Source organism: Sinocyclocheilus anshuiensis, unplaced genomic scaffold, assembly GCF_001515605.1.
Source record: "Sinocyclocheilus anshuiensis isolate Anshui unplaced genomic scaffold, SAMN03320099.WGS_v1.1 scaffold1609, whole genome shotgun sequence".
NCBI lineage: Eukaryota > Metazoa > Chordata > Actinopteri > Cypriniformes > Cyprinidae > Sinocyclocheilus > Sinocyclocheilus anshuiensis.
In genome coordinates this window covers 162,608-175,454 of record NW_015540958.1, presented here as the reverse complement: position 1 = coordinate 175,454, position 12,847 = coordinate 162,608, and the positions used below count along the sequence as shown (strand labels likewise).

The window sequence follows — 12,847 nt, the reverse complement described above, 5'->3', positions numbered from 1 at the left end:
TCATATAATTTTAATTTTATATATTATATATTTTTTTAGATGTATATATTTATTAAATTGTATTTTGCTTTTTAATTATATTAAATTAGATTTTCAATAAATAAATACAATTAATGATAAAGTTCTCATGTAATATAAAATAATCTTATATATCTAGTATATATATAGATTAGTCAGGACTGTTAACCTCTTATATTTTCTTCTTATAAATACAGTATTAATCCACTGACCCCTGCAGTTTCACCAGGATGTGGCTTGCTAGATCTGGTCTAGTCTGGTTTCTCCAAAGGTTTTGTCCCAGTCCTGAGCATACCCTAGAAGTTGCCTTGGATAAAAAGCATCTTATTGATGAATAATGCAATGATTTTGTTTTTCTTCTGACACAGTGGTTCACATTTCAATCCAGCATTCACCATAGCTGTCTTCCTCTGTGGTGGAATGGAGCTGAAAATGGTGGCGCCGTACCTGCTCTCCCAGCTGACTGGAGGTTTACTTGGTGCAGTCATGGCCAACGTGAGTAAGATACATGCAGTTTTGAAACATTCGACATGTCTTTCATGCTTGCTTTCAGGGAATGACCTCAAATGAGAAATATGCACAAGCTCAAGGTGTGGCATTTATGGTTCTCCAGGCTGATGACCTTATTATGAAGGCGTTATTTGGAGAAATTGCCATGACGTGTATAGTTACCATGGTGGTCTTACTAGGTGCAGTTAACGCCAAGAGCAAAAGTCCTTTGGTTCCATTTTTGGTGGGCTGCAGTCATTATTAATATACTAGTGGGGTGAGTTCATTGATTATGTTACACATAATTCCCTGTGTGCGGTCTGGAGATGAATATCTTCTGTGGGTTTCAGCGGTGATGTGTCTGGTACATGCTTGAATCCTGCAAGAGCGCTGGGTCCTGCAGTGCTGACCAACTACTGGACTCACCACTGGGTTTACTGGGTGGGACCCATTACTGGTGGCCTTATCACTGCTGCATTAGTCAGGTGAGACTATAGAGTCAAGCACTGGGAGTTCCATTAGAAGCACTGAAATCATCATTAATCAGCCGTTTATTATATTGCTCAATTTGACTGTTAATTAAGCCATTTTTTCCTTTCAGAATTTTGCTTGGAGACAACACCACCCGTCTGCTGATGAAGTAACATTCAGTACATCTTCCAAACGGATTTTCAGTCTTTATTTTCTTAATTCTCTGTCTTCTTTTAAGTGCACAAGAATTGAACTTGTTCTAAACTATATTAAACGATTTGCCTATAATTTATATTTCATTGCCAGCTATATCACTTAAATAAGAAGTTTAAGATAGTAATTTGTAAATCCTGCTATGTGAAGCTGGAAAGGGTTCAGGCTAGAAGGGATGTAACAAAAACTACTGGGCGTGCGCACATCAATATAGGGTAATTTTTCTCATACTGTACAACAATAATTACTGTTTTTGCATTATTGTAAGGTTTAGGGTTGGCGTAGGTGTAGACGTTAATAAAACACAATCTAATAGGTAGACATTTTAATTTATTGTGAGCTTCCGGGTTTTTGCTGCATCCCTTCTTCCCACAACCGAAATACAGGGAAAGGATGTTCAGCTGATAATTTGAATTTTATATTTTAAAATTGAAAATGTAGTCTAAAGCAGTAATTCTAATCTAATGAAATCAATTATATTCACACTATATTTACACTTTAATTTATACATTCATAGTTTTCTATTATTTTATGTTCATTCATGCACATTGTTTATGCCTAATGTTATTGTAATTAATAAATAGAATAAACTCTTCAATACAAGTGAAATGACTCTTTTTCCACATATTTGGCAAGCTCAAAAAGGCTACTACATATATAAAAACAAGCCCATATTTCTAATAAAAACTTAATGTGTTTGTTAACATGGATGGATTTAACATAGGTTATACATGAACACATTTTGGGAAGCTTTAAAAGCACCATGTCAAAGGTGATGACCCTGTTATATCTGTCACTCACTAGTTAGTTATAGAGGTTAGTCATCAGCTGAGTAAAAGAGGTGGACATGGGGACTATTGGCAACACTTTAAAACAAATTAAAGTACTCTAAAAAAAATGTTAATAATGCATAAGAAATCATTAGCTCATGCACATTAATAATAAACAATTTCAAATTCATTTTATATATATATATATATATATATATATATATATATATAGGGCTATAAAGTTATAACTTATAAAGGAGTTAAGCTTGATATAAACTTGAAGGAATTAAACAATAGGCCAATAATGTTGAATTATATCTATCTATCTATTTTCTGGACGCACATTGCGCAAATATTGGTCGCAAAGTGCAAGTAACATAACTTTTTTTTTTCAGTAAAACCAACATATAATTTTAATTGTACACTTCCGAGATTATGATTATGGGAATATACGTTAACTTTTTTTAATAGCGAATTCTCAATAATATAGGTGTCAAATATTTGGACATTTAAACTGTCGGGACTAAAAATGAAACCGTGTGACTGTAATGCGCCAAGCTAAAAGATATTCATCGCGGTGAAACAAATATAGCGCTTTTCTTTCAAAGAAAATACAAAAGTTCATTTAAAATTTCAAAACATTAGAAGAAATTTCACATTTATTTCAGTAAGTGTTGAATTCTTAATGTTTCAGATGTTTATTTTTACATTTGAATTATAAAACATAAAACACAGATAGTCCAAAATGAAACCAATGAAAACAAACACGGGGACAGTTGACACATTGAGCAGTCTCAATATTTAATTTGAAGCAAAAATCAGTTTATCGGTGATAGATGGAATTCAAGGGATTATTAAAAGGAATACGGATCTGTTGTATCAAGTTCATGGCGACATCTTGTGGCATTTGGTGGACTGAACTTCCTCAACAAGCGCTTGTTACAGAATTTTATATTTCGATTTGAAATCACGCCCCACGTGAAACCAATTTTAGCCTTTGTATTTTTGTAATTACTGAAAAATATTGAGAATGCCTGATAGTGGGTTTTGTTGACAGACATTAAGCGCCAGTATGAAATAATTACCCTTTCTTTAGAGATCTTTAAAAATAGAAATACAGAAACTACAAATTCTTGTTCGCTACGACACTTATGGCAGTGCGGTGGCTTATTATTCTTAATAATAAATGTATAAAATTGAATAATTGTATGCAATAATATTATATAATTTTATGTGTAGCCTATCTTTATAATAGAAATAAGTTTAAAACGGAGTGAATATCTGAGCTAGGACGAATGATTGTATTTGGCCAGCTTGTTTCCCTCCATTGAACAACTTGAACACTTTTAAATGTTTTTTGAATGTAATTACAACAGCGTAAAATCTTTCAGGTCATTATCAAATCTTTTCAAAATATGCCGACATGCTGTTTAAAATATTATATATCGGTTTACCGTTTATTTAAGTCTTTGTTTACAAGCACTGTCTGTAGTAAAAACCCGATTTAAAGGGCTTTCGGGTTTTAAAAATTAATTTCGTTAATAAAATGATTTTACAAATGATCAAATGGCGCGTTTGCGTGATCAATAGGTTTTTAATAAATTCTCCAGACATAGCTAAATTACACTTTTATTTTCGATGTGATACACATTGTTCGCTCTGCAAAAATACTGAACTCTTGTTTACACTAAACCGTTAATTAAACAGGTTGACATCATTTAAATGTAATAAAACGTTTTATTTCATCACTTAGGTATTCTGCAAGTTAGAAATGATTTGTACCGGAAAAGGATCATAAAGCAGCTTCATATTGAAATGTTTAAATCCACAATTATGTTCAACAGAAAAACGAAAAATAACGAAATACGAATCTAAACCCTAAATGCTTGTGCCTTATATATTTAGGCCTACACCGGGTTTAATTATATATGTAGCTTATTTCCCTTCACTCTTTTTAAAGGGTGTGCTTTAATACAGACTACCGTTTGGACCTTCAAATATATACAAAATCTAACCAGAAAAATACCATAAGTTCATAAAAGAGGGACTAAATGTCCCTTAAAAGGTGCATTAAGCTGAAACATTAATAATGGGTTAACAGCATCTATACCTACATTCATAATGAAGCTGAAGAAGGCAACCAAAGGAAGGAACCAACGGGTGTACGTTACATAAAATCTGGGAAATAGAAAAATAAACTTAATTTTCATAGAAAATGTGAATGGAAATGAAAGCTAAACATAAACTATATATTTTTTTGGCATTATGTACATAATTGCAAGACTTTACATTTATAGACTAGAAATGATATAGAAATGTAGGTTGTTTCTAATTTGATTACAATATTTCATAGACACACACACACATACATACATACATAAACTAAAAATCACATGATCATCTGTTTTCTTTGAAGAAACCTTTGTCTGTTGAACTCTCTTTTATGGTTACAGTCAAAGAGTTACTTGTTACGTCAGTAACAATAATTTTCTCCATATTCTTCAAACAAGGCAACCAGGACTGATCGGTTTCATCTACAAAACTCAGAGACAGTTGCTCTCTGGCTTGACCGGTGGATCGAAATAGATGGTTTTTGGAAGGATGTTTCATCTTGGATTGGCTTATGGCACCACTTGAGCTGTCCTTCCGTCGATGTCCCAAAACACCAAGCCCAGCTTTTAAGATGGTGCCACCATGTGTGAACTTGACGTCACTTGACCTGCTTCCCATTTGCTTCTGAACGTGGCTGGATTCTGCTTGAAACTTTTGGGTTAAATGAATGCCATCACAGTTCGAGGTCTCTCCTGATCTCTCGGTTTTGGAAGGTCGATAAGATAACGGTTCATCTGCCTTTCTTTTAACACCTTCAGCGGATGAACCTCCTGGACGCAACTTTGGCTTTGGTCCTCGCTTTTTTGGTGAGCTGGCAAAATCCAGCGGCCGTTGTATCCCATGAGTCAGTGCGTCTCTCTCAAGGTCCGGTGGACGCACACGAACACTTTCGCCTCTGTTGATGGTGCTCGGTGGGAAAATCGTTGGCACGACTGTCCGCAGTCCCTCACGTGCTCTGGGCGTCACAACCGGTTCGGCTACTGGGAATGACACGTGTAAGTCTCGAGACATTTCCCGTCTGAACTCATAGTTTTTGCCTTTTGCTTTAGCTTTTGCCTATGAAAAAAAAAAGTCAAATATAATTGAACAATTTAAGCACATGATACCATGGTTCCAATGCATTAAAGTGCAACAGAATTAAAAATAATAATAAATGCATTAAAAAGAAGCCATTAAACATGCAAGTATGTACAGAAATATTTTTTTCACCTTCATTAAAAATGTTTCTGGTTTAGGTCCCCTCTTTTTTGGCCCATACATCTCCCTCTCACGCTCTCTGCAATAACAAAAATGAAGAAAATAAGACGAAGAAAAGCTACTTTTAAACCTTCCAAAATATTTAATTTCTCTACCGGGATTACAGAAATAACGAAGAAACGGTTACCTTTCTTCAAATGCAGCGAAAAGACGCTCATCCAGAATATTCTCCTCTGGTTCCCAGGTGCTGTATCTGCACCAATAATTGCATGTTCAATTATTCGCAAATCATAACGCCCAACATCATTTCAAAGTACAGTTTTCTTTTTACACATTTATTACTAATGCGTGCATTTTTATAACTTATTTGAAGAGATGTTGTATGCGCATGTATAATATCTATTGATACATGTATAAACGGATACATATTCTGTGTATTAGTGACTCTTTTTTTCCAATATAAACCGTATTAATCAGCTGATAATGCGTTTTGAATGTTTTATCTTGACTGTCTCCCGTCACTGGCCTTGTCAGCTAACGTTCACATGAGCCCCGTTACACAGTCCCCGCTTCAGCCGTGCTAACACTCAGCGAGCTCGGGGAGCCCCGCACCGCTCCTTCCGTTGCAACAACTGCCGTTAACGTGTCATTACCACTCACTTCTGAGACCAGCCTTTCCATTTGACCAGATACTCCATCCGTCCCTGCGGGTAAAAGCACAGGGAGACTCAAATTAGCAAGCTAACGCTGCTAGGCTAACCTATCGCGTATAAAATGTCACTTGAGCGAGCATAAACAAATAACCAGACGCCTCTGTAACAGCGCCGAAGCCCCGACGAGCAGGCTGGGTGAGCACTTACTCTCCTTATGCGCCGTTTAATGATGGATTCGGCGGCGAAGACGCGCTCCCCGACGGCTGAGAGCTCCATGTTTACTTAAAGCTCGCAGTTATTTTTTCCCTCAGCTCTCTGCCTCAATAATGCTGGATAGCCCATAATACTCTATCCGAAGAGACGTCATCACGTTCTAAACTGTTGCCATGGCAGCGCAGGACGGCGGTGGCGTGTGAGTGGAGCTGCGTTCGAGGAGGAGGAGTCAAACGGCGCCAAACCAGAATGTCATTTATGACCGCTGTTTTGGAAATAAATATGTTTATTTCGTATTCTAGTCTAGAGTAACTGCGGTCAGGACTTTTTGATAAGTCCCCTATTAGTCGCATATTTACGGAAATTTTAACGGCACTCTTCAGTGCGTCTAGATACGGCGTGTTTCTTTTGTTGGCGATGCGTTGCGAGTAGGCTAGACATTGTGTTAAATATTTGTTTTGTTGCTTGTTTATATTTAATAGGACTGAAATCCAGACGCCCAAGCGCATTCTTCATTTTAAACGCAGTGGAGACCAGCACGAAACGCAAATATGTGCCTGAGTGCCTCCATATTCCCCTTCAAGTCATGTCATCCCTGTCAAATTAAAGTGAGGAAAAAAACAAAAAACTTTTACATTAAATACAAATAACGAAATGAACAAAAAAAAAAAAAACAGAACAAAATACATAAATACATAACAATTGTAGGGCTGGTCATAAATCCACTTTTATAAATCCACATTATACATAGACTAATAAATCCACAGTTATAGGCCTATAGGCTACGCGTATCGATATTTGCCGAAATCTCCCTGTTTAGGCAAGAAACTAGTTAGGCTAGGTCAAGTGTCGATATATTCGGGTTACTGCCTGGTCATTTTGCAATAGCCTAAACCAAAAGACACTTATAGCTTTCTTAAACGATTTTAAGATTTTAAAGATTATTTAAAAATCAGTAGCCATATCCGAAATTAGCTTGGGCCTATAGCCTATAATATATAGCCTAGCCTATATATCGTTTTCTTTCTTTCTTTCTTTCTTTATTTCTTTCTTTCTTTCTTTCTTTCTAAAAAAATATAAATAATGAGAATTATTTTAAAACAAAAACCCGAGTAGCCTAGTTCGGACAAAAAAAAAACAAAAACATTTTCTTGTGTAGTTTTTTCTTTTTAGGCTAAGTCGTTTAAAAATGTCAATATGTTTTTTTCTGTATAAAAATGTAGGCTATATGAAAATACATGTGGAATTTTAATACTAGGTTGTCCTCGACTTTAAAATGGAAATGATCTGCGATCTGATACACAGCAACTAATCTTTTATTTGATTTATTTGATTTGAAAGATTAATTCGATTTTTGTCCGAATCATTCGATGCAACGGATAAGAACAAGCTAAGGAAATTATATCTCGCTTTCAGTTTCCGCCATGTTTTGGTTTATTGGTTTATTTGTTCCGATTCGATGGATTTAAATTAGGCTAATCGGAAAAAAAATCCTTATCACATATATTATTAGGCCCATTATTATTATTATTACTATTATTATAATTATTATTATTATTAGCCCATTATTATTATTATTATTACGACAGTCACAACATACATTTTCACCATTATTACTAGGCTACCAAGAAAAAAAACTAATTCTCAAGCTCGTTTTGTATCGAACATTTTTTTTTCTATTATTTGTTATAATGACAAGAGTGACAAGAAATCTCCGAAATGCAGGCAAAAAAAAAAAGCGAAAAATAAATGATAAATTAAATTTTTGCCTTCTGTACTATCCAAATAATCCAACATTATTTTCAACATTGATAGAAATATTCAGATTCATAAAACAGTCGCACTGAAGTCAAAACAAAATTCCATCGTATAAACACGACAAATAAACAAATAACTGAACGTTAAGTATGCCTACTTGCGTTGTGGTTAATTAAAGATATTAAATAATATAGCCTAGGTTATTAGTTAGTTATTAGTCCCGATTTTTTTCATCTAGTTAGCACAGTGGTTCCCAACCCTGGTCCTGGAGGCACCCCAACACTGCACGTTTTGCATGTCTCCTTAATCAAACACACCTGATTCAGGTCATCAGCTCATTAGTAGAGACTTCAAGACCTGAAATTGGTGTGTCAGAGAAAGGAGACATGCAAAATGTGCAGTGTTGGGGTGCCTCAAGGACCAGGGTTGGGAACCACTGAGTTAGCAAACAATAGTAGCCTATTTTATGGGTATTTTTATCTTCTGATCAATTAAATTAAATAAAGAGAGAGGTTAGGAGGAAAATAATTTTAATTTCTTTATTCATGTGATTTTATTAGTTACCTTGAGCAGATTTTATTTTTCCACATATCATGTTTATATGGAAACAGGTCACAAATAGCCTCTAATCTAATCTAATCTAATCTAATATAATATAAAACAATGAACCTCCTCTCTCATGTATCTAATGCATTGTTATATCTTATTGGAACATAATTTGGGGCAGAATTATAATAACAACACATCTCAGAATGGGACAGCTCGTTATAATATATGGATCCATGGTTACCACTTTACCTAATATCACATTTAAATAATAAGAAAGTATATTAAATTCAAGATCTTCTTGACATAGATGCAGATTAAGCTGGCACCCAGAAAGATGACCTATGTGTTTTAGATCACTCATCTTTTAATGCAACTACTCTATAGTAAAACATTACCTTTCCATTTATTTTATATAGGAGCCTAATCAGGGAGGCAGCATGATGAGGGTTGGCTTTCTGGTCAATATAAGGCACAGGTATGGAAGCGTTTTATGAACATGGTACTGCACCCATAGGAGGCAGCATTGCTACATTTCACTAATTTATAAGAGCCTCTACTATATAAGCAAACTGTAAACTGGTAAAATATTTTTCTGCTGAAGTCTCTGGATGCAGTTAATCAGGCAAAATGGGAAAAAAAATGAATGACATTATAAAACAAAATATTCATGTTTATTATTCAAGTTTAATATTTATTTGAGAAGCATTTTCAAACTGACAATTCAAAGTTTACTATGCATAAAACATAATGCATATAAATGGCCTTAACCTTAATGGCATTATTGTGTAATTTGTACATCACATACTGTACATCTCATTGCGTACCTACAGTACATTCCATTGACTGTAAATTGATTCCAATTCATCCAAATCTATAGCATTACACTGTAAGCATCAATCTTACATTTACTTTCCGGGCATATATATATATATAACAGTTTGCATGTTCTGATGATCTCTGACCACAGTCATACTGCTGTTACAGAATTATTCTGCAAGATTAACCAGCCTTTATTGAGTTATTTTAAACTGAATTTATTAACAAGAGATCCAGGAGATGATAAAGTGCAAATTAACTTCTTACAGAGAGGGAACACCAAACAATCCAGTTGTTTATCTAGCATTGCACAGGAAGACCTCACAGGCCAACAGCATCTGGAAATCAATTAAAATAATTCAGCAAAACAAAATCTGAAAAAAAACACAGTTTTAAAGGTATATTCATATACATGTATGATGACACCTTTCCAAGCGACTCCAAATTTATAGATCTCAATTATATGTAAATCTAAAAAATTCTGAAATCCCCAAAATTGGAAGAAAAATTCAACATGTGGTCCATGATGTAGATGAACAGCGAAAGGTGTGAGTATAAGTGCATTAAACTTAAACTTCATCTTCAATGAATTCTTCAATTCAACCAGTGTGCTTTCTCCAATAGGCCGCTGTGTTTCCTCAGGTAGCATTAAAATTCAAAAGCTTTATAAACTATATTACACACTATACAATTATGGGGTTTTAAATTCAATTTCCACAGCAGCAAAACATCAACCATCTCAATTGTATGCATTAGTAAACATTCAGCAGGCATCTAAACAAATAAACAAACCATATATAGAGTTTGTTTGCTTAAACGTCTCCATATGTTATCAGGATTGGTTATGATCAGTGCATCCAACATGAGTCAACTTTGAGCTGGTTCAAATGAACAAATGACAGTATGTATGTATTGTAGTCTTTATCCTTGAACGTATTCCTTAAAGGTTACGGTTAAGCAGTTCGTAGTGATATCGGTGATGATAACGTTACCCACAAATGGCTTAACATGGCTGTTTGTTTTCTCCACTGGCGCTGAGCTTCCTGAAACCTTCTCCGCTGTGGGAAACTGCTTAAGAGTTTTGGTTGGACCACAGCTTAAATCAATAGGCTCTTCAGGAATGGTGTCGCTAAAGTCATAACTGTAGGCTCTGTTGGCGAGACTGCCTCTGTAATGCAGGTTTATAGGTTCTCTCTGAGGAGAAGAAAGCACTGTGTTTGGTGCACTGAACTGTTTTAAGAACTGCTTACAGGTTCTCACATCCTCATTGGGTTCTGAGAGGTTCCTCTTGCGGTGATTGAGTCCGGTGTCCGTGTGGGCTGGGGCAGCTTTCTCCGAGTTTGGTTGGTCGCATAAATCTATCACTATTTGTTCAGTCTCTGTAGGCGTATCTTTTGGAAGTTCAGCCTTTTTGATGGAGTTCTTGTGAATGCACTCACTAGACGAAGAAAATGTGCTGGTGTTCTCAACAGAGCCATTCTCGCGGCCTGCTGAAGTTTCACCATCAGACGGATTGTCTGTATTATTCAGTGTAGATTCCTCATTGTGCTGCGCTTCCACTTGGGAAACATCCTTGTTTTTTACTTTAGATGAATGCACACCTTTGTCCATGTATTTGCTCATTACAATGACAATTCGTCCGTTTTTGTTTTTGTTCTTGATTATTTTCATCTTGCTGCCGATGCCGTTAGGAAGTGCAAACTCTTTGGCGCTCGTCTTGAGTGCCCGCTCTGCTTTGTTAGCATTATCCGGCAGGCTCTTGAGCTCGATGGACAGATCTTTCACTTTACTCAGGCAGCCGGTGTCTTTGTTCCGAATCCACTTCTGTTGCAAGGCTGGAGGGAGGTTCCACCCTTTGTTGGAAGGGTCTTGAACCTTAACCTCTTTGGGTCCCGTGAGTGGCGTGTCGTACATCTTGGGGTCCGGCTGGTAGTGATGATGTTTCTTGCTGTTCAGCTGGTAGAAGTGCTTCTTTTTCCCGCTCACATGTTGTTCGACGGAGATCTCCTTGCAGCTGGGCTGGTACTGGTGGTGTTTTTTGCTGTTGAGCTGGTAGTGCTGCGGCCATGAGCGGTGGATCTGGAGGGGCTCGGCTTTGGGCTGGTTCTCCTCATCCAATGATGTGTCCTCAAGACCACCCAGAATGCTTGATCTACGAGCAAATGCAGGAAGCTGGAACAAAGAGAAAATATATATATATTGACTTCTCAAAAGAACTTAAAGTTCATCATTTGCTAATCATTTTACACATTTACACATTTAGCTTTACTCTAAAGGTAATAATGGACTTTAGTATGGGCCTATGTTTTGAGCATAGAGATGCCATTCTTATGCATTTTTTATAGGTAAAACATTGAAACCAACTACAGCAGTCCATAACAGTCATCATCAAGTACATTAAGATGCACGCAGACAGTAAGGAGCCATTGGCGTACAATTATTGATTCATAATGAAATGGAAGTTTTATTCCGAGCGTGCACTGGAATAACCTAGGTCATAAATAAGCAATACTTTTGCAAAAAATATAGCCAACTTGTGTACTGAATGGAAGATAAAAACTGTAATTGGAATAACAAGATACCTGGACAAGGGGGTGTTTGGATTTAGGTCCCCTTTTGCGATATCCCATCATTTGCTCCTGCCTTTCTCTGAAAATGATGCATAAAATATCTATAAATTCAGTATTTTCAACACAACACATTGGATATTGTCAAAACTGTTGGGTTTGAGAACTAAAACTGCAATGTTAAAATGCTCATTAATCCATTCATGTGTAGCAGAGCCAACATTCTCATTCGCTCTTAGAATTAAAGGTTCTTTATTAGCATGCACTGTTCCATGAAGAACCTTTACCATCCACAGAACTTTTACATTGCACAAAAGCTTCTTTATAGTGGAAAAAGGTTCTTTAGTTTATTCAAATGTTTTTTACACTAAGAAAAATGGTTATTTAAGAATTTTCAACATAAGGTTCTTTGGGAACCCAGAATGGTTCTTCTATGACATTTTGGAACTGTTATTTTTAAGAGTGCACTTATCAACATTAGTGCAACATTCAGATCACAAGCCACAGTGGATCCCTTTGATCACCAGGTTACAACACAAAACAAGAGCACAATGGGTAACATGACACTCTCAAACTTCTAGTGCAGCGAAACCAGTGAGCGCAACTCAGGAAACATCTTGCGAAAACTGCTATAATCTAAACTTAATTTTTTTCTAGAGATTCTGGAATGCTTTGATACTCATTCAACTTTTATCTTCAGAACAGAACAGTGGGCTCAGAGAGGGGTGTGTGAACATCACAAGACCATTGACAAAGCAGATTAGATCATAGACTTGAGTGTAGAGGGGTATGTCCAGTTGTGAGAGCACTTCTACTGATGTAATTTTCATCTATGAATGTATGAAATTATTTGATCTAAGCTGTTCCAAAGCATGGTTATTTTCAGTGCTGCCCAAAACAGTGGTTCTCAAACTTTTTGACTTAAGACAATATTAAGTTTTTTTTTCTTCTGAATTGAGGAATGGCAGTGTATTAAAATTAATATTTGCAATTAGTTTATATATATATATATATATATATA

At 35.9% G+C, this 12,847-nt stretch overlaps 2 protein-coding genes and 1 pseudogene across 3 annotated transcripts in view; 1 reads left to right on the top strand and 2 right to left on the bottom strand.

Moving 5' to 3' along the window:
* LOC107690021 (aquaporin-8-like) overlaps window positions 1–1,151 on the top strand; it is a 2,252-nt pseudogene extending 1,101 nt beyond the window's left edge.
* Window positions 1,152–2,705: 1,554 nt separating this feature from the next.
* Window positions 2,706–6,286, bottom strand: LOC107689994 (chromobox protein homolog 8-like). Of its 2 annotated transcripts, XM_016488217.1 has the most exons (6): window positions 6,131–6,286; window positions 5,931–5,974; window positions 5,458–5,523; window positions 5,283–5,349; window positions 4,339–5,129; window positions 2,706–4,139 (listed from the first exon to the last, which is right to left on the bottom strand). In XM_016488217.1, the coding sequence occupies exons 1-5, from the start codon at window positions 6,197–6,199 to the stop codon at window positions 4,359–4,361; spliced, it is 1,017 nt and encodes a 338-aa protein (XP_016343703.1). In that variant the 5' UTR covers window positions 6,200–6,286; the 3' UTR covers window positions 2,706–4,139; window positions 4,339–4,358. The 2 variants fall into 2 exon arrangements, with proteins under 2 accessions (XP_016343703.1, XP_016343702.1); XM_016488216.1 differs by having other exon boundaries at window positions 2,706–5,129.
* Window positions 6,287–9,663: 3,377 nt separating this feature from the next.
* The window catches only part of LOC107690020 (E3 SUMO-protein ligase CBX4-like), a 4,499-nt gene continuing 1,315 nt past the window's right edge, over window positions 9,664–12,847 (bottom strand). The window contains exons 4-5 of the mRNA XM_016488251.1: window positions 11,842–11,908; window positions 9,664–11,431 (exon numbers count right to left, since the gene is read on the bottom strand). Of these exons, the coding sequence (XP_016343737.1) occupies window positions 10,181–11,431; window positions 11,842–11,908 (1,318 nt within the window). The 3' untranslated portion in view covers window positions 9,664–10,180. The remainder of the gene's footprint in view (window positions 11,432–11,841; window positions 11,909–12,847) is intronic.

Bases quoted from the DNA above. Each gene is read 5' to 3' on its own strand.
- LOC107689994 (XM_016488216.1), bottom strand. From the start codon at position 6,199: ATGGAGCTCTCAGCCGTCGGGGAGCGCGTCTTCGCCGCCGAATCCATC. The intron at 5,524-5,930 runs GTGAGTGGTAAT...TTATTGGTGCAG, and splicing joins TGGAAAGGCTGGTCTCAGAA to ATACAGCACCTGGGAACCAG. The intron at 5,130-5,282 runs GTGAAAAAAATA...TTTTTTTCATAG, and splicing joins CAGAAACATTTTTAATGAAG to GCAAAAGCTAAAGCAAAAGG.